Consider the following 20,418-nt stretch of genomic DNA (forward strand, 5'->3'; position numbering starts at 1 on the left):
TGTGTTAAGTGTGTTTATTACATATTTACACTGCCATCCCATATTCTAACTTTTCTGATGATTATCATTATTATTTTTTTACTGCAAGTAAGACATTAGAAACAAATATTGGTGTTACTCCGGTCATAGACATAAAATGCATAGATATATTAAATAAAATGATATAAGGAAACATGTTTTATTATATAATTTATACATTTTGAATGATGATCTTGTTTTAAAAACGTTTATTCGCATAATAGTGTGACTTCATAAAAAAAACTAACATTTGTGGTAAAGCACTAGATAAAGAAAAATAAGCATAAAATCAGATTAGTTAATACTGGCATTGTCACATACTGTACTTATTTTTCAATAACAATTGCAAAGCTGTACGGTAGCGAAACACATTACTGGTACTTTATTTCTGGATTTTTGTCACTGAACACGCATAACAATCTGTCAAGAACTGCAGCTGAACAAGCGCTATTTAAGGTATATTCACATATAAATCTGAAAGGATATGAATGAACCCCATATATTATTTGCTCTGGTGTAGATAGGTTACAATAATATTCCAGGTATCACACAAATGAGGAAAAAAATCTGAGCAGATCCCAAACCACAAAATACTTTTTACACAGATCACGGCTTTACACCGATAGACAAAAGCCACGGTTTAATGCAACCAGCCCTAGCGGAAAAACTCAGTGTCACAGCTAAAAATTCCTTCAGCTTGAACATTGTAAAGTTTTCTCTGTACCATGTATGTACAGAGCCTCCTCCCCGCAAGCTTGGCCCGTTTCCAGCAATGACCGCACATCAGGTTGTACTACGCCGTTTATGTAATTATTTCCAGTCCCTACAAAGTAAAGGGGAACTTTGAGGTGGGGCAGGAATGGCGATATTAAACCCTTTTGGAATATCTCCCAGAAAAACTGGCATGATTTTGAAGTGAACTAAAATTTCTTTACACTTTCATTTAAAAATACTTAAATTACTTCAAGTATCAACACAGGTAGTTTTCGTTAAACTCTTAGAACTGTCTGATGTTATGGCAAAAAATAAGTATATTTCATGAAATCTGTAGAAGGTATTTTTTAAATTGACATGGTCTAACAGTACTGCATATCTTACGAACATTAATCAGCATATCGATGGAAATATTAAACTTAGAACTGTTGTTTAAAAATGGGATTTACATTAGAAAGCATATGGAAAGTAAAATCACTACATTACAGTGTTAGCACATATATTCTGAGGAAGTGAATCCTGCTGTTTTATCATTTTTAAAGTGTATCTATTTGCTTCCATTTCTTTAATCTCTCACACGGCCATCTTTGTTACCAACTTGTTCTCTTGTTATTCTTCTCCAGGGATTCGAATTCTTCAAAACCCTCTGCCTCTCTCAGGAACTGGTCTGCCCTCTGCAGCTTCTCCAAAGCCTTGGCGAGCAGCTCTGCTGGGGGGGAATCTGTGGAGGTCTCCCCCATCAGCTGGCCATCCTCCCTGGGGGACACGGTGCTCAGAAGCTTCTTGGTGTTTTCGACCTCCTGGGACACTTTGCTCCTCAGCTCACCGATGATGTTCCTCAGGGACGTTATGGAGAACTTGTCGACGTTCTGCTCCTCGTCCTCTACCTTGGACAGGAGGTCCCCCATTGAGGCACTTTTCATCGCTCCTTTCTCCAGTTTTTCTGAGAGATGTGATAAATGCTCCTCGATTGGTCCCTGCGGACTTGGGACGGATGCCGAGTTCAGTCCTGGGGAGTCACCCTGGGGAGCAGACCATTCAACCCCAGCTTGTACAGCCTTCAAATCTGTGTGCATAACAAGCTTCTTAGGACTAATTAGAGTGGACTGCAGTGTGGCCGCCATTTCCTCATAGCTACTGCTTGTTTCTGCACTTTCATTCTGCTGCTCACTGTAAGACATCTTTTCTTCTTCCACAACACAACTGGGCTTCTTGTCTTTGGATGGAGGCATTGGAGGCTTTAGATCTTTGTGTGGAGTCAAATGGATCTGGTTTTTGGTGTCTCCCCCACTGTCCAGCGTGACTTGTTGGAGGGGCTCTTCCTCTGGTATTAACTCCAGTGCATTATCCACCTTGAGAAGTTTGTGTTGAGGACTTTCCTGTTCATCAGGGTTGTGCTTTGAGGTCTCAGTAGACTTACATGGCGGCTTGGGAGGCTTCACAGAGTATTCTGGAGTGACCCTATCAGTCGCGGTGTGATGGGTGTCTGACGTGCTATCCATAATCCCATTCGATTTAACATTAGCAACCTGCAATAGGTTAAAAAGAATACATTTTAAGCTTTCAAACATTTCAGTTTATTCAAAAGTAGCATCCAGTGTTAGGCTTGTGAAAATACAGAAGGTACTTCACACCCAGAGGAACACACGTTCCTAAGGGGTGGCCATGGTAACTATGGTCACATGGTAACTATGGTCACATGGTAAATATGGTCACATGGTAAATATGGTCATATGGTAAATATGTGACCGTCCCAGTTTCCACCACTCACCGAAAAATAAAAATTAAATATGGAGCATTTAATTCTGCAGCTGAGAGCTGCCCAAGCTGTCGATTAGTCGATTGCGGCGTGTCTCCAACTTGATCGCAAGGCAATTCATCAATAATCTTCCATTTCATTGTTGGTGGTCTGCCTTTTTTTTTTTAGATTTTACGGACAGTTTATCTAACGGATTTACGGATGATACAGACTGCCTATAAATTTATGAACCTTCCAGTCAATCGTGATCAGAAAAATATACCAAGGGGGCCCCGGGACCATCTCCAACCACCCCCCCCCCATTGGTTAGACATGGTGCGGTGTGGCCACCCTCTTCAATGTGACTAGACTCTGATGGCCACCCCAACTGAACTCGGCCGCCACTGCATACATACTCCCCGCAGATGAATCCTTGTCGGTGGTCTTCGGTTCTGGTGTCCTTTAGGTCGTGTGAGGGTCACATGTTCCAAGGACCTTCCCTCGACCTTCACCTGCACGCAACATGAAAAATATCTTGAGTTTTCATTGTAGGAAACCAATCACGTCATACATTACGGTCTCAGGTTTGCTTTTTTTTCATTGGTTTCATATAATAGCGAGTTTGGAAGGCTGCGCAGAGAGAGTACCTCAAGTTAAAAAACGCACCTCATCGAAGATGTTATTTTTCATGCCGTTGATAGCATCACTGACGGCCTTGATCCAAGCCTCTTTCTCTTCAGGAGTTTGAGCTTGAAGCTTGACATCATGGACCTGGAGAACCATAAAGCTTTCGTCAGCACACCAATACTTCCCGACTCCCAGACCGAAGGCTTCTACCCTTTCAGACCAAATGCGGTTTCACCCCTCGCTCGCAAGACATCGCTGCAAGGTCAGCTGACAGCACGGCTCCGTAGGGCCAGTAAGAGAGCGAGGCCGTCATTTTAAACACGAAGGCAAGTTTACTGTGCCGCTTTTCCAAGGTAACCGTTGAATCAAAGTACATATTTGTGGCACCATTTGCTGAAATGAGATTCTGGGCCAAAAAGAAATGAATGATGTTAATAGCGTGTGGTGGGAGTCATTTAGCCCCGCCTGAGTCGAGCAGAGTGAGCAGGCTCACATCAGAAAGGTGGACCCACAAAGGCTTGCCAGGGCTTAAAGAAGCCCACTGTTTTATTATTATTATTTTTTTACACAGCTCATACCCCGAGGTGCCAGAACATTACAGTGCCACACATAGGTGTCCAAAGAGACGTCCACAGGGGGGTCAAGCCCGTGGAACGTATCTGCTTCTGCCCTAAAGCCAACACAATCTATTGATTCAAACTCTCTATACTGGTACTCCTCAGTATTTTCGGTTTACTAAACAGTTCTGTACAGTGGCAAAATGTTTACTATAGATCAAAATCATTAATAAACGAGCCAAACTTTTTTGCAATTCTGGCTTTTTAACATGTTTTGCTTCTCAGGCTTCACAGAGCATCAACGATTTAGCAGAGATGAAACAAAGCGTTTGAAACAGCGGCCTGCCATCAAATACTGACCTGTTTACCAAATAACCTCAAAAATGTCTACATCTATGGACGCTGTGATCTCTCGGTATAAAACACAACGGATCTTCTTGAACCGTCTACAGTATGTGTGCTACTCAGCACTGATAAGACATAAATATTACATGTTATAAACATTTACATTCCGGTGTTTGTTCCTGGCACCCTGTCTCTTACATTTCACCTGAACTCCATAGTGGATCTTTTAATAAAACTTGACAAAGACACATTTGTAAAACAAACAAGCATATTCTCTGTACTAACACCCTGTGTGTCTACCCAGTCTGCTACGATGCCTTATTAGTGTTTTCTGAATTAGTCACTCGAATTACCAATCGATGCGTACTGCAGTAGTTAAGCATACGTGAGTCTATCCTAGTTCTATAAATAGAGACCTGCTTCTAAACAGAAATTTTCACTCTGAGTAATAAAAAAGGATATGATACAAATGACCTTCAAACTCCAAACAAAAAACCATTTCCAGCTTCATATGTGTGCGGAGAGCAAGATGGGACATGGAAAAGAAGCATTACAATGTACCTGTACCTGTACCTGAACCAGTACCAGTACCAGTACCTGTACCTGTACCTGAACCAGTACCTGTACCTGTACTTGTACTTGTACTTGTGAAAATTGCAAATGAACCATCATTTCATTTCACATATTTTTTTTGCAGCATTACCGGTCGCTGCCTGATTTCAGAAGGTCCAAACACTGCATAGCAATGTCTTCTGTATGGTGAGCGGAGTCATCATCCTTTGAATTAAGCTTTGTTAGATAGCTGACATCTGAGTGTGCTGCCCATCAACTAGAGGTGGTAAGGAGACGGATGTGAAAGTGTGTTACACACATTTCAGGGTTTAGATTTCAGCCCCTTATAGAACCCCCCCTCTGACATTAGCTGGGGCTGGCAAAGGAGAGCCTGTCTCACTGTGTCATTGCCCGACAGCCACTCAGTTTCCTTCTGGGGGGGTTAATACAGGCAGCCAAGCAGCGCCTGATCTCAACTGCTACGACCTTTCAGCCCATCAAAACATAATATAGAAAATATTACGTTCCACACGATGAGATTTTATCATAATCATCATTTTCCCTCTCCTGCTGAGGGTCACGTTACCATGAGGTTTTAGCTGAACTTAAACCAGGTGCACTTAAAAATAATCGGAAAGAAATATCAGGCGTGACACTGGAGCAACATCCATGAGCCTCCAGAATGTTGTGTAACCGTGCAAAATGCCCGTAAGTCACACTCAGCTTCTGCTATTTACCCATGGTGTCGTCATCCTTTAGCCTCACACATCTACCTCTAAAACCTTCGGGGGAAATTTGACATTACTGGTGTCTCATTGCCTGACAACCCCAAACTAGGAAGTCTGAATCACTCCCCTGACTTTGCATGTTAGCATGACCTCCTTGCGATGGGTGGATCCCCTGCTGCATTTAGGTGAACTAGTGCCTCGAAACTACCCATAGGGTGTGTGCTGGCTGCCCACCCAGAATGTTCTGTAGCCCTGTGCTGGCAGCCCACCTAGAACACACTGCAGCCCTGTGCTGGCAGCTCATCCAGAATGCATTGCAGCACTGTGCTGGCAGTCCACCCAGAATGCATTGCAGCGCTGTGCTGGCAGTCCACCCAGAATGCATTGCAGCGCTGTGCTGGCAGCCCACCCACAATGCACTGCACCCCTGTGCTTGCAGCCCACCCACAGTGCATGGCAACACTGTGCTGGCAGCCCACCCAGAATGCACTGCAGCCCTGTGCTGCCTGGGATTGACTCCAGGCCCCCCTTGTAACCATGACCAGGATAAACATAACCAGGATAAACAGTTGGAAGTTGGCTCGATTAACACTGTATATTTCATTTTCTGCTTTAATTGATGAACACAAAAAGGCCTTTTTCCACTTATTATCAAAAAAGGTTTTTTTTCCCATAAACCCGGAAAAGGAAGATGTAAAATGCAAATTTTAAGCTCCCTTTGGGGCGGACAGTTCCTAAAGTAAACACGCAGGAATCTTCCTGTAAGTGTATGCCTTCCTTAAGCGCATGCCCGGCGTCTGGACCGGCGCTCTGCCTCTTATCCCAGTGCTGCTGGCGACATTGCAGTAGCTCGCAGAATCGCGGTTTCTCCCAGTAGTTATTGTTATTTCTGTCAGTCACCATATGTCAAAACCAGAAAAATGGCAGTTTGGACCCGGATAGCGCGCACTGAGATTGGAGCACAGCCCCAATGCTGAATTCCCAGGGATGGTTCGGGGGCTGGTGCAGGTGTTACCACTCTGCGTTTGAAGCAGTGAGAGCGTGCCAAGCGAGGTGAGCGGTGGGGGGGGGGGGGACCCGACAGAGCTCACCTTATTCCCTGATCTGGGGGATCGTATTAACACCAGCCGGTTCTTCTTCTTGAAGGTGCTCTTCAGCTCATGGCATTTCTCGTAGTTCTCCAGCGGAAGCCTCTCGACACACTTCTGTAAGTCCTGCACCAAAGGCGAGATGGCCATGTTTACATTTAGCACGTACCGACCCTTTTACTCCACAGATCTGTTTACTGTACTCGGCTCCAGGGTGCAGATTTGGGGTATGGACTATAGGGACATGTCCCTACCAACATTGTGGGAGTACTGAACTGTCCCTACCAACATTGTGGGAGTACTGAATTGTCCCTGCCAACATTGTGGGAGTACTGAATTGTCCCTACCAACATTGTGGGAGTACTGAATTGTCCCTACAAATACTTATAACAATCTCCAAACTTTTTCACGTTAAGATTCTTAGAGTAGAATTAAAGGCAAAATGTTTCCTTCTGCTGACATTTCTTGTCTGAAATCAAGGGTGTGTCCCAATAGTGTTTCATTTCATTCCTTGTCTACTCTCCCTAGCTCACTGTCATCCTGTTTGTAGTTAACAGAGGAGATGAGGGATGGAGATCAAGTCATTGCCAAGACCAGAGTGTATCAAGTGCGAGACAAGCTCAAGACCAAGGCTGGGTGAGACCGAGACAAGCTCAAGACCAAGGCTGGGCGAGACCGAGACAAGCTCAAGACCAAGGCTGGGCGAGACCTAGACAAGACCAAGACCAAGGCAGGGCTTGACTGACTAATGGTTGAGTCTACATAACACAACACACTATAAAATGTGGAGCATAGGCACCATCCTGCGGGCCAGGCAGTATGGCCTAAAATTTGTGTCACGGTGTAATTTGAACCGAGGACGTTTTTTCTTAAAATTTCAATAGAAATGCTTCTGTATAAATGTAACATTTTTTTTTAATTAGAAGCACCTTTCTGGTTGCATTTGAACTTCGAAGCAGGCCGCTTCACACCCAATCACAGAACTGTGTTAACCATTTTTTAGAGACCAATGGCAAATGTTTATCGCTATAGTTTTTCTGCCTATATACACTGTGATTAAGAACATAAGAACATAAGAACTATACAAACGAGAGGAGGCCATTCGGCCCATCGAGCTCGCTTGGGGAGAACTTAACTAATAGCTCAGAGTTGTTAAAATCTTATCTAGCTCTGATTTAAAGGAACCCAAGGATTCAGCATGCACTACGTTATCAGGAAGACTATTCCATACTCTGACTACATGCTGTGTAAAGAAGTGCTTCCATAAATCCAGTTTGAAATGTTCTCTCGCTAATTTCCACCTATGGCTACGAGTTCTTGTATTTGAACTAATGCTGAAGTAACTATTCGGTTGAACAGCATCCAAACCTGTTAGAGTCTTATAGACCTGGATCATGTCTCCCCTCAGTCTCCTTTGCTTGAGGCTGAACAGATTTAGCTCAACTAACCTTTCCTCGTATGACATTCCTCTAAGACCAGGAATCATTCTTGTGGCCCTACGCTGCACCTTTTCTAAGGCCGCAATGTCCTTTTTAAGATATGGTGACAAAACCTGCACACAATATTCTAGGTGAGGTCTCACCAAGGAATTGTATAATCTTAGCATTACCTCCCTTGACTTAAACTCCACACACCTGGAGATATACCCCAACATCCTATTTGCCTTTTTTATTGCTTCCCCGCACTGGCGAGAATGAGACATGGAAGCATCAACATACACACCAAGGTCTTTCTCATAATCAGCTACCTTTATTTCAGTAGGTTCCATAAAATACCTGTACTTCATATTTCTGCTCCCTACATGGATTACCTTACATTTGTCTATGTTAAATTTCATCTGCCAGGTATCGGCCCAGTCACTATTTAAATCAAGATCCCGTTGTAGCTGCTGAGCCGCTAGTTCAGCATCTGCTACACCACCCACCTTGGTGTCATCTGCAAATTTCACCAGTTTACTGTATATATTGGCGTCTATATCATTTATGTAAATTAGGAACAATAGTGGTCCTAAAATTGAACCCTGCGGTACCCCACTATGAACGCAGGCCCACTGTGACATTGTGCCTCTTATAACTACTCGCTGCTTCCTATCTGTTAACCAGTTATCAATCCAGGTCACTACAGTTCCTAAAATACCTGTCGCTTTGAGTTTAAGTGAGAGCCTCTTGTGGGGGACAACATCAAAAGCCTATTGGAAATCTAAGTAGATGACATCATAGGCCTTCTTATCATCAACTTCCTGAGTAGCTTCCTCAAAAAACTCCAACAGATTTGTTAAACAGGATCTACCTCTCCTAAATCCATACTGGCTATCCCTCAAAATGTTATTTGAGTCCAGATAATCTACCATTTTCTCTTTGATTATAGCCTCCATAACTTTACCAGTTATACAAGTTAGACTGATTGGCCTATAGTTTGACAAATTACTTCTATCCCCTTTTTTGAAAATGGGCGTTATGTTGGCATGCTTCCAATCAGAAGGTACCACACCTTCAGATAAGGATTTTTGAAACAGTAAAGTTAAGGGTCGGCAAATAATATCCCTCATCTCTTTTAACACTATAGGTAAGATGCCATCATGGCCCTGTGATTTATTTATTTTGAGCTTAGCTAGGCTTTGCAAAACATCAGCTTCAGTTATATATACACTCACCTAAAGGATTATTAGGAACACCATACTAATACGGTGTTTGACCCCCTTTCGCCTTCAGAACTGCCTTAATTCTACGTGGCATTGATTCAACAAGGTGCTGAAAGCATTCTTTGGAAATGTTGGCCCATATTGATAGGATAGCATCTTGCAGTTGATGGAGATTTGTGGGATGCACATCCAGGGCACGAAGCTCCCGGTCCACCACATCCCAAAGATGCTCTATTGGGTTGAGATTTGGTGACTGTGGGGACCATTTTAGTACAGTGAACTCATTGTCATGTTCAAGAAACCAATTTGAAATGATTCGAGCTTTGTGACATGGTGCATTATCCTGCTGGAAGCAGCCATCAGAGGATGGGTACATGGTGGTCATAAAGGGATGGACATGGTCAGAAACAATGCTCAGGTAGGCCGTGGCATTTAAACGATGCCCAATTGGCACTAAGGGGCCTAAAGTGTGCCAAGAAAACATCCCCCACACCATTACACCACCACCACCAGCCTGCACAGTGTTAACAAGGCATGATGGATCCATGTTCTCATTCTGTTTACGCCAAATTCTGACTCTACCATTTGAATGTCTCAACAGAAATCGAGACTCATCAGACCAGGCAACATTTTTCCAGTCTTCAACTGTCCAATTTTGGTGAGCTCATGCAAATTGTAGCCTCTTTTTCCTATTTGTAGTGGAGATGAGTGGTACCCGGTGGGGTCTTCTGCTGTTGTAGCCCATCCGCCTCAAGTTTGTGCGTGTTGTGGCTTCACAAATGCTTTGCTGCATACCTCGGTTGTAACGAGTGGTTATTTCAGTCAAAGTTGCTCTTCTATCAGCTTGAATCAGTCGGCCCATTCTCCTCTGACCTCTAGCATCAACAAGGCATTTTCGCCCACAGGACTGCCGCATACTGGATGTTTTTCCCTTTGCACACCATTCTTTGTAAACCCTAGAAATGGTTGTGCGTGAAAATCCCAGTAACTGAGCAGATTGTGAAATACTCAGACCGGCCCGTCTGGCACCAACAACCATGCCACGCTCAAAATTGCTTAAATCACCTTTCTTTCCCATTCTGACATTCAGTTTGGAGTTCAGGAGATTGTCTTGACCAGGAACACACCCCTAAATGCATTGAAGCAACTGCCATGTGATTGGTTGATTAGATAATTGCATTAATGAGAAATTGAACAGGTGTTCCTAATAATCCTTTAGGTGAGTGTATATTAGTTATAGACGATGCTGGATTAGTAATAAGAACTGGTAAGTTACTAGTGTCCTCAACAGTGAATACCCGTGCAAAACTATCAAAAAACTTGGTAAAGTGAAATTTGAGAAGGAAATTTTAGCCGGCATTTTAGCCCCAAAGAACAAGGCAGCGCTGAGGCACGTCACTATCTTACATAAAGGAGGTGATCCAATTACACGATGAGGCCGCATTCTATTTCAACTGCTTAGACAGAGCTCGACATTAAACACACATATACAAACGTTTTTGAATAAATATTGCAAAAATATCAAGTAATGTTCTTCCTAATAAATAGAATGCTGCGTTTTGTTTATTCCTAGTAGAACCCCAGCCAATTTTTCAGTGTTATTCTATCCCTTTATTTATAGGCTTATAATAAATAACTTATACAAAAAAAAAAAATTTTTCCTCAGAAGGGTAGTGCGAGGATCATTGCGGAAGTGAATATGCACTTTATTTTCCGTCTAATGTGAATAATATTGATGTTTATGGATTATCAGGGGTGCTTTTTCATGGAAAATGTTTAAAATATATGCCTCATTACGCACAGGATTACTATAATCTGTGCATTATTCCTATCCAAAGTTACCAGCCTGAGATAAATGGGTGCAAAAATCAACACATTTTGCGTTTGTTGGGTTCTAAAGGTTAGAAACACATGCTTTTTAAGGCGTTCTGAAAAATATTGAAGCGTTTTGATGAGTGGTCTTAATTGGTCTTGAAATAAAACATCGAGTCCTAGTCTTACTGTATGTCCAAGATCACGACAAGACCAAGTCAAAATCAAGTCGATTCCAAGACGAGACCAAGACCGCAGTCTCGAGTACTACAACACTAGAGAATGCTGGGAGTGATTACCAATATTGTTTGATTTTGCTGATTTTAAGTGCACGCTGTGAGAATTTCAGATGATTATGCTCAGTAAAAGTGGCCGGATTTCAACAGTTAATCTTTCGCAATAGTACATTGTGCTAAGCACATGGCGTTAAGCAGCTTCGCTCACTTTTACATTCAACAGTCATTTCTCTGGCAACTTATGTAGCTAATGAGTGGTGATTTTGTTATGTAAACGCCCCTAGAGGCTTTCTTTTTTCTTTTCCCAAGTAATTAAGGGTCCAAAGCACGTAGTGCTATGGAACCTTATTGTTTTTGTTAAGATTATTATTATTATTATTATTATTATTATTATTATTATTTTTCTTCCCTAAAACTGAATGCCCAGCCTAAACCGTAAGTCCTAGGCCGACCAAATTTGGTAGGATGATTGGAATTCCTACCCACTACTCAGGTTGTCCGACCCGTCCGACTCAGCCAATGGGGGGCGCCGTAGCGCCCCCCAACATGTTTCCGTCGATATCTCCTGTCCTGTTTGTCCTACAACCGAAATTCTTTTTTCTGCTGATACAGACAGCCATGCCCTACCAAAAAGTCAATGGGACCATGAAGCTCCGCCTACTTAGATTTTTTGCTAATTTGCATATTTTGCAAATCATACTTTTTTCTTACAGTCCTAGCTTGTCCTACCAAATCAGACAAATGAGGTGTCAAACGAATCAGAACTCTGAGCTGATCAAGAATCATCCACAAATTTCAGACATTTCTATGTCCTACGGCCATTAGCCTAGCCCAAACAATATCTAAATTTGACACATTGTGGTCTGACTACTATAACTTGGCCGTGCCTTGGCCTACCTTGCCCAAATTTGAAATCCTACCTCCCTACACCATTTTGGGGGCACGGTGCAAGGCGGGCCGCATTTCGTCCATAGGGGGCGCTACAACTAAAAACTGCCAATATCTTCTGACTGCCTCGGCCAATCCAACTGAAATTTGGAAGGTATGTACTAGGACGCAGCCTGAGGTCAGTCACATACAATGGCAGTCATGAGTCCTGAAACAGTGGCCGCCATCGGCCAATCAAAATCAAGCAGCAATTTGACTGGCTTAATGATGACCAATCTAAATCAAATTTAGCTGGTACATTTGTCCTCTGACCCTCAGCCTACCCTGTAAACAGTGGCTATGGCCACTGTTTTTATATTACTAAGACCAACCTAGGCCAATTCAGCTCAAATGAGTTACCAGATCAGGTAGGAAGGTGTCTACCGATCTCACCTGCTTTAACCACAGCAACGGGTGGCTCAGTGGGCTAAACTTGTATGCTTGTAATCAGAGGGTCGCAGGTTCGAACCCAGCTTTGGTGGGTACTCGAGCTAGGCAGCCCGATGTGCACAGCATACCCTCCGTGAAGTGAGCTGGGGAGACGTGAAGGCGTTTTCCCCACGATGATCAATGAAGCTTATATTATTCTTAAGTTAGACATGCTCAGGCACTACTTCAGAGGGTTGAACAATAATTATTTTTCTTCCCTAAAACTGAATGCCCAGCCTAAACCGTAAGTCCTAGACTGACCAAATTTGGCAACAAGATTCCTATTCCTACCCACTACTCAGTCCCACTGACCCATCCCAGTCAGTCAGATGGGGGCGCTACAGCACCCCGATTTGCATTTCTGCCTATATCTACAGACCTGTCAAGCCTACAGTTGAAATTTATTGCCAGTCCAATTCACTATGTCCTGACAAATCAAACTGCATATAGATCTTGGTTCTACATCTTTGCCTTCTTGCATGATTTACAGATGTTTTGAAAACAGGTTTTTTTGTTAACCTCCTAGGATTTTCGCCTAACATCCATAAATCTGATGTCATTCAAATCAGGAGACAGTCCTTTTAAAGATTTACAGAAAAAACTTAAACTTTCGGTAAGATACAGCCACCAGCCACACCCTGACTGTACAGATGTCTTGCCCATTTCAATCAGACAGCTATATCTCAGGAATTCTTCAGCCAATCATTACAAAATTTGGCTCACTGATGTAGGACTGTACCACAGAGAGACCCTCCAAATTTCGTGTCGATCGGTCAATCAGGAGCGCTACGCCACTGTCTATATACATCTAAGACCCACCTAGGCTCATTGAGGTAAAATGAGTTACCAGATCAGGTAGGAAGGTGTCTACTGATCCCACCCATTTTACTCACAGCAGCGGGTGGCTCAGTGGGCTAAACTTGTATGCTTGTAATCGGAGGGTCGCAGGTTCGAACCCAGCTTCGGTGGGTACTCGAGCTAGGCAGCCCGACGTGCACAGCATACCCTCCGTGTAGTGAGCTGTGAGACTTAAAGGCATTTTCCCCACGAGGATCAATGAAGCTTCTATTATTGTTAATTAAGACGTGCTCAGGCACTACTACAGAGGGTTGAACAATAATTATTTTTCTTCCCTAAAACTGAATGCCCAGCCTAAACCGTAAGTCCTAGTCTGACCAAATTTGGCAACCAGATTCCTATTCCTACCCACTACTCAGTCTCACTGACCCGTCCCAGTCAGTCAGATGGGGGCGCTACAGCTCCCTGATTTGCATTTCTGCCTATATCTCCAGACCTGTCAAGCCTACAGTTGAAAGTTATTGCCAGGCCAATTGAATATGTCCTGACGAATTTCAACTGCATATAGAACTTGGTTCTACATCTTTGCCTTTTTGCATGATTTATAGTTGTTTGAAAATAGGTTATTTTGTTAAACTCGTAGGCTTTTTGCCCAACATACATAAATCTGTTGTCATTCAAACCAGGAGACAGTCCTTTTAAAGATTTAGAGAAAAAACTTAAACTTTCGGTAAGGTACAGCCACCAGCCACACCCTGACTGTACTGGTGCCTCACCCATTTCAATCAGACAGATACATCTCAGGGCTGCTTCAGCGAATCATTACCAAATTTGGCTCACTGATGTAGGACTGTACCGCAGAGATACCATACAAATTTTGTGTCGATCGGTCAAACGGGACTGCTACGGCCACTGTCTATATACGTCTAAGACCAAACTAGGCTTATTCAGCTAAAATGAGTTACCACATCAGGTAGAATGGTACCAACCAATCTCAGCCATTTAATCCACAGCAACGGGTGGCTCAGTGTGCTAATCCTGTGTGCCTGTAATCAGAGGGTCGCTGGTTCGAACCCAGCTTAGGTTGGTATTTCAGCTAGGTATCCTGATGTGCACAGTGTACTCTTTGATGTTGACTGGCCTGTTACACCTGCACTAAAAGCATCTCCATCTTAATGTCTGCCTACTACTGAGACCGTCCTACATCTCCTATCCTGTTATGGCAGTCTAATTCTGTCTGACTTTCTACTACCTTTGCCGCCGGTTCTCTGCCGTTATTCCTCTACTGTCCTACCAGTCCGATTGTCCTACGCTTTGGACCCTTTCGTAACTGCCTGCAGTTTCTAGTTTTTATTGCATCTTTTATCTTTAATTTTTTTCTTTAATTCTTGCACTTTGACTTTTTGTTAATGTCACCATTTTTATAATATAATTCTTTTGAAAACCTATTTTTATAAGTAAACAAATTTTTGCCATACCTATTGTCTGGTTTGCAATTCCTGTATAATGCTCAATGACTATCATTTGGTATTTGATGACTAGCCATTTTGAAGTAAGTGTGTGTGTGTGTGCCTGTGTGTGTGTGTTTGGGAGGGGATTGGGGGCTGATTTGTTCTCTACCAATGTTCAAATTCAACCTCTGCCCTTGATGACAGCTGCATGAATTTTTTTAACCCATTTTTTAGTGTTTTTTAAATTTTATTCTTAACATGGGTTACACTGATTTTCATTATACAGTGCAACCTAAAATGGGGCTATATAGTAATGGGTATAATTAAACTACGTAATTCAAAATGTTACAGGTGGGAAACAGTGGGTGAGATCAGATTTCATTCCCCTCTGTAATATTTTTTCCCCTGTAAATGGGTTATATAACTTTCCTTTCATTGTGTAACTGGCCCGATTCACAAACTTCACAAACTCTCAATGTGCAATATAATGTGTCTCAAAGCTAACACTGGCTCTGATATGGGACACGTCTCACAGGGGAACTCAACAACTGAAGTTTCCGGAAGCAATGCTTCCAGAGTAAAATCCACCCTCTGGTGTACACAGCTGCTGGAGCATCTGAAGACCCCATCGATTCAGAAGATCAGTGGGGCTGTGTTACTGTGTGACTATTACACGCTCTAGGGACAGTTTCCCACCTGCATTTTGCAGTGAATAACTTACATTATTTTTCACTGCTCAGGCCAAATTTCACTGACCAAGCATTTTTTAAATTAACTTTAATTCCATTAATGCATTTGTTCATTTTCAATATCCATTTAACAGATTAGGGTTGTCAGGACTGCTTTATTACGAGACCTAAAATTAACACCCACATACACCAGACGAGGTTTACCTCATTCTCGTAGATTGCTATCTCTGCCTGCTCCAATTGGACGTAGCGGTCTTTGTAGACCCCAAGGAACTTTCTGGAGCATTTTTTCAGCCAGCCCGCCTTTCCTGGACTGCCTGAGTTCCACTCCACACCCTGCAATACATGACAAGATGAGGGTTAACCTAGATGACTATGTTTAATGTTCTGAGTATATGTTTGTTTGACAACTGTCCCAATCACCCCGTTGTTTTCAGTTGGGTCTTACAGACCACTCTGGGTAACACTTGTGGGGTGTGGCCATGAATCAGCGCCGAATGGGTATTATTTCAGTGAACCACCTGGTACCTTCTTTATAAACAACTCATTGTACTTCTGAAATCACTCACTGATGACGGCATCATGCTGAAACGTTTGTGTCTAATAAAATCCAGAGTTTGGACCTGATCTCCGTTATCAATACCACAGAGGGAAATATGTGTCTGATTACGAAGAACCAAAAAGAGGTTTCAAACTGTCAAATAACGGGAGTCTTTTACATCCAGAATGTCTGTTTCCGTGCGTCCACTGCTGCTGCACAACAGGCCTCAGGTTCGACGGCTCGAAAACACAAAGCCTGTTGTCCAGCTGCCCCCCGCTCCACCTCTGCCTATTGTCTGCCTGCTATCTTCATCTCCCAACTTTGAGAGGCTGATATTCATGTAACCCGCAGTTTGTGCAGAGGCACCATTTGAGTTGTTAAAAGACACATGAGCTACATTAGCCAGAGCTAAAAAGGAATGTGATGTGCGGCTCCGTGGGGGGAAGACCGAGCGTCTGGGGTCGGAAGGTCGATGGCTCACATCCTTGGGCTGGCAGAGTGTCACTGTTAGCCTCTAATACTACAGGGACACTGGAAACTGACCCGGTTCCGAACAGTACTGACCGAACACCATTTTTTACAACCAGTGTTGGTGCCAGGGGGGGGGGGGGGGCACCTGGGCTACTCAAAAATAATCACTCTCAGGCGCTAAAAAAGATTAGCCTATTAGCCCGCCTAGTCTGGCACACCACTCCCGTGGTCAAAAAGCTTTTACTCTTGCTTTCCGGATTCCCCCCCCCCTGCATGAAAATCTTGGGCCCGGCTGTCAGATTTGTTCTGGCACCAGCACTGCTAACAAGCAATCACAGGGTGACAGTGACTTTGGTTCTGTAAAATGCTCACTGGACGTAACCCAAACCCACAGAGTGTGACCTCCGCTTGACACGCATCCTGAGCGCAGGCCCCGGCTTTCCCATGAGCAGCGTCTCCACATCGACGACCCGATGCCATTGGGAATGACTGCTGACCCTCCCACTCCAGTCAGTGCTGCTCCAGATAACTGACCGTCATGTACTGTAAATGACATCATACTGTAAACCCCAAACCCCTGAGGCGTCGTCATCACCCATGTGACTACATGACATAAATAGACTGTGTTCATGGTCTGTGGCCCCTGCATATGTCATTTTACGCCTATTGGTAGAAGTTTATAACCAGAAATTATGGTGACAATTTGTTAAAAGGAAAAAAAAAACATGAAGCAGAAGTCAGTGCTGAACTTGGTACTGATCCATAAAGAGAAACGTAGCAGGTCCCTCAGCGTGAAAACAAAAGTTAGATTTCATTGTCACTGGCTGGTTTTGGTTCCTTTTTTTTCAATACAACTTATTTCCATTCCACTCTTGTCCACACACAGTAAGTTTTATTAGCCATATCGAGTACCAGGGATGCCAGTTCTCACGCATCCAGCGTGACACTCACGCTATCTGGAATCTTACGGCAGATTTATATTTTTCCTTTATAAACATAAAATTAGCTACATCAAAAGCACTGGGGAAGTTTGCAAACAGTACAGACTATTTACAAGGTAATACATTTTATTTACATGTACATGCGCGCGCAGACCCTGGTTGTACAGTTACTTTTATGCAAAAGCCAAGTCTAAATTAGTCTAAGGACACGGCAGAAGTACAAATAAATCTTAAATTAAACCCAAATACCCACCTTTTCAGGATCTCCCCCACTGTTTCCCATAGGATGATGAGGAACACACATATCTGAATCGGGGGGAGTCACTATCATGACTGTAGCAGCTAATGTCTGACTCCCACACTCATCTGACATCCGATTAACTGAAATCTTTTGAAAGTGGGGTGAAACAGACCCCCCCAAAACCTTCACCAGCCACGGCTTAGTGTACAAAGCTTGCCATACACAGCCCCCCCTTTGTTTTCTCCATACTGTCACCATAGCCACTGATGGACCAGCTACAGGCGCCCCATTCAGCCCCAGACGGGGCAGGGACAGCAGGGCAGCACCAACGGGAGAAAAACAACTTGAGAGGTGTGTGTGACACCCCGCAACCCCAGCAGTCTGAGACCTTCACAAACACACTTTTTCATCTGCGCAACTAATAATTTAATAGATATAAAGCGCTCATCCTGCCGTTTCGCTGTCAAACTGTCCAAGCTGTACCGACTGCATACAGATGCAAACCATTAATTTACTTCGCCGTACTCCTCCTTAGAGAACTACGCAGAGCATATTTAACATGCAATAAACAACAAACTTTAAATATTAGAAATATTAGACTATTCATATAGGCTAGGAAACGCGTCGTTTATTTTAAACTATAATCTACATTGACGTAACTATCCTTGCAATAGGAAGTGGACGAAAACATGAATTTGCCAGATTAGATTAATTTGAATTTACCCGTATCAATGTAATAGGACCGAGAGCATCCGTATCTTTCATGTAAATCAATGGACAAGCAGACAATTACTTTCCAAAGCAAAGCAGGCAGTGATATGCTTACTTCGCCCATTAAAGAATATACTCACATCTTCCATCATAAAAACTAAGATCCGTTATGTCTGTCGGAAAAGACGCTAAGGCGACTTTATCTTTCCCAACGCGATGGTATTTTTCTTCTTTTCGCGTTTATCTTTGTGGAATCCACCATATTGCAATGATGAAAAAAGGGGAACAACAAAAGTTTAAACGCCGAACTGCTACTTCTGTCTCCCTTTTCCTCTTTTTGCTCATGGCTACGAAACATTTTTTTTTAAGTTTGGTTTCCGGTAAGTCCTGGAGAATCCGAGCCCTGGAAACCGAAGCGCTCCGACGGAGGCGAATTGGGGCGAAAAATTTGCCGGTCTCAGTGATCGGAATCTACCGACAGCGGCCAAGCGATCCAGTGGATCGATAGATATGCCAATCGCATTGGATCGCCAGCCGATGTTAAAGCTCCCGTGGAACTGGCATGAAAATGCATATAGGACAGAGCAACAGATTTTCAAGTCGAATTGAACTGTTCAACATATGTACTCCTGTACTGTAATGCTCCAAATAACGGATAGGTCGACGCAAAACATTTAATTGGTTTAATTAATATGAAAAGGGGAGTCTTCAATTAATTTGTTCTGAAATTATAAATTCCATCACGCTGACAGCTTTTTTTATAAATCATCGCAAAAAACTGCAATACAAGTAGCAGTACTGTTTGTGTGAGCTGACAACTATTAACAAAGCAATAATTTAGCAAATATAAAAAGGGCATTATTCAACAAATGTCAGTTTTTGACTGCTGCCGTAACAACCGACCTTAAACCCTTAGGTCCCTTACCAGGTGCTGTGGTTTTTAGTAGCGTTACACCACAAAAACCGTGTGATGTAACTGTCCATCCAAGCCAGGCCTGGATTTGACTTGTCGAAAGCTCACTGATCTCTGGACAAGATTTAATAAGCTGAACTGTTTCCATGTATCCAGAGACAGAGCTGGTGGGCAACCTTCTGGGGGGGCAAGCTAATTGCTGGCCTGATCCATCCTCCAAAGACTTACGCAGCATGATTGCAGGAGCCTGAAGCGTATTGCTATATTTCAGGCAGCATAGGGCACGAGACAGGGCTACGTAGCAGGGGCCTGGTAAACAACAAGGATGTTGTGATTAATAACTTTCAGTTGGGGAGATTCACTGCAATCTTGTACTAGATAGACGGTCATAACAATGAAACTTTACTGATCCTCGTGGGGAAATTCTCTACTCACCTACCCCATTTTGCTCTCCCGGACACACAGACACATATAGATATCATGCACACACACACGGACGGACAGATGGACAGACAGACTGACAGACAGACAACCAGATAGATAGATAGATAGATAGATAGATAGATAAAAAGATCGAAAAGAGTTAACACATTTACCCCACAGCATGTTGGAACACTTCCCTGTGTGTGGACAATCAGAACAGAAGGGCAGCCGAAACTGAAAAAAGGTCACATGGGAACGGCCATTAAACTAATACCATATATGACCACAAACAAAATGTAAATTCACGAAGTACATGTACTGTATGGACACTGGGGACGCCAGATAGTGCTGTGCTTGAGGCCAACCGCTGACCCCAGGGCAGGGTGACCTGAATCGCTGCATTCAAACTGCTGTTAAAAAGGGTCAAATGTGTAGATCGCTTTTAAGGAAGTAAATACAAATATAAATGGATGCAGTAGTTTGTTAGTAGAGAAGTTTAATTGTGAAAGTGTATTTGAGAGCCTCCAGATGCACTACAACTGCAATTGTTGACTTAGGTTTGTAAGGACTGTTGGTATGTCTCATGAACGCTTCATTAATATCTCATGTAGGATGTGACCTGTTACATAGTTTTATTAACCGGATCATTATTTGCTGGTTGTGTTTATTTTTTTATTTCTATTTTTTATTTTTAGTAAAAGGACATGAATTTCATCAGTAGTGGTGAGTCCATGCCCATGAAGCATCACTCTGGTGAGGCAAAAAACGAGTTAGATTAGAAGTTTTTCAGAAATATCAGCATAGAGCATTGATACATCGGTATCCTT

At 43.0% G+C, this 20,418-nt stretch overlaps 1 protein-coding gene across 1 annotated transcript; it reads right to left on the reverse strand.

The window, feature by feature from the left end:
* plekho2 (pleckstrin homology domain containing, family O member 2) lies at window positions 1-18,700 on the reverse strand. The gene is made up of 6 exons (XM_023813998.2): window positions 18,396-18,700; window positions 15,555-15,686; window positions 6,371-6,493; window positions 3,137-3,241; window positions 2,887-2,982; window positions 1-2,261 (listed from the first exon to the last, which is right to left on the reverse strand). Exons 1-6 carry the CDS (start codon window positions 18,405-18,407, stop codon window positions 1,323-1,325), a joined length of 1,407 nt encoding a protein of 468 aa, XP_023669766.1. The 5' UTR covers window positions 18,408-18,700; the 3' UTR covers window positions 1-1,322.
* Window positions 18,701-20,418: the final 1,718 nt, after the last annotated feature.

The sequence above is a fragment of the Paramormyrops kingsleyae genome, chromosome 11 (genome assembly GCF_048594095.1).
Source record: "Paramormyrops kingsleyae isolate MSU_618 chromosome 11, PKINGS_0.4, whole genome shotgun sequence".
Lineage (NCBI taxonomy): Eukaryota > Metazoa > Chordata > Actinopteri > Osteoglossiformes > Mormyridae > Paramormyrops > Paramormyrops kingsleyae.

Bases quoted from the DNA above. Each gene is read 5' to 3' on its own strand.
- plekho2 (XM_023813998.2), bottom strand. The intron at 6,494-15,554 runs GTAAACCTCGTC...CCTTTGGTGCAG, and splicing joins TAGCAATCTACGAGAATGAG to GACTTACAGAAGTGTGTCGA. The intron at 2,262-2,886 runs GTATGTATGCAG...AACCTATTGCAG, and splicing joins CAAGGATTCATCTGCGGGGA to GTTGCTAATGTTAAATCGAA.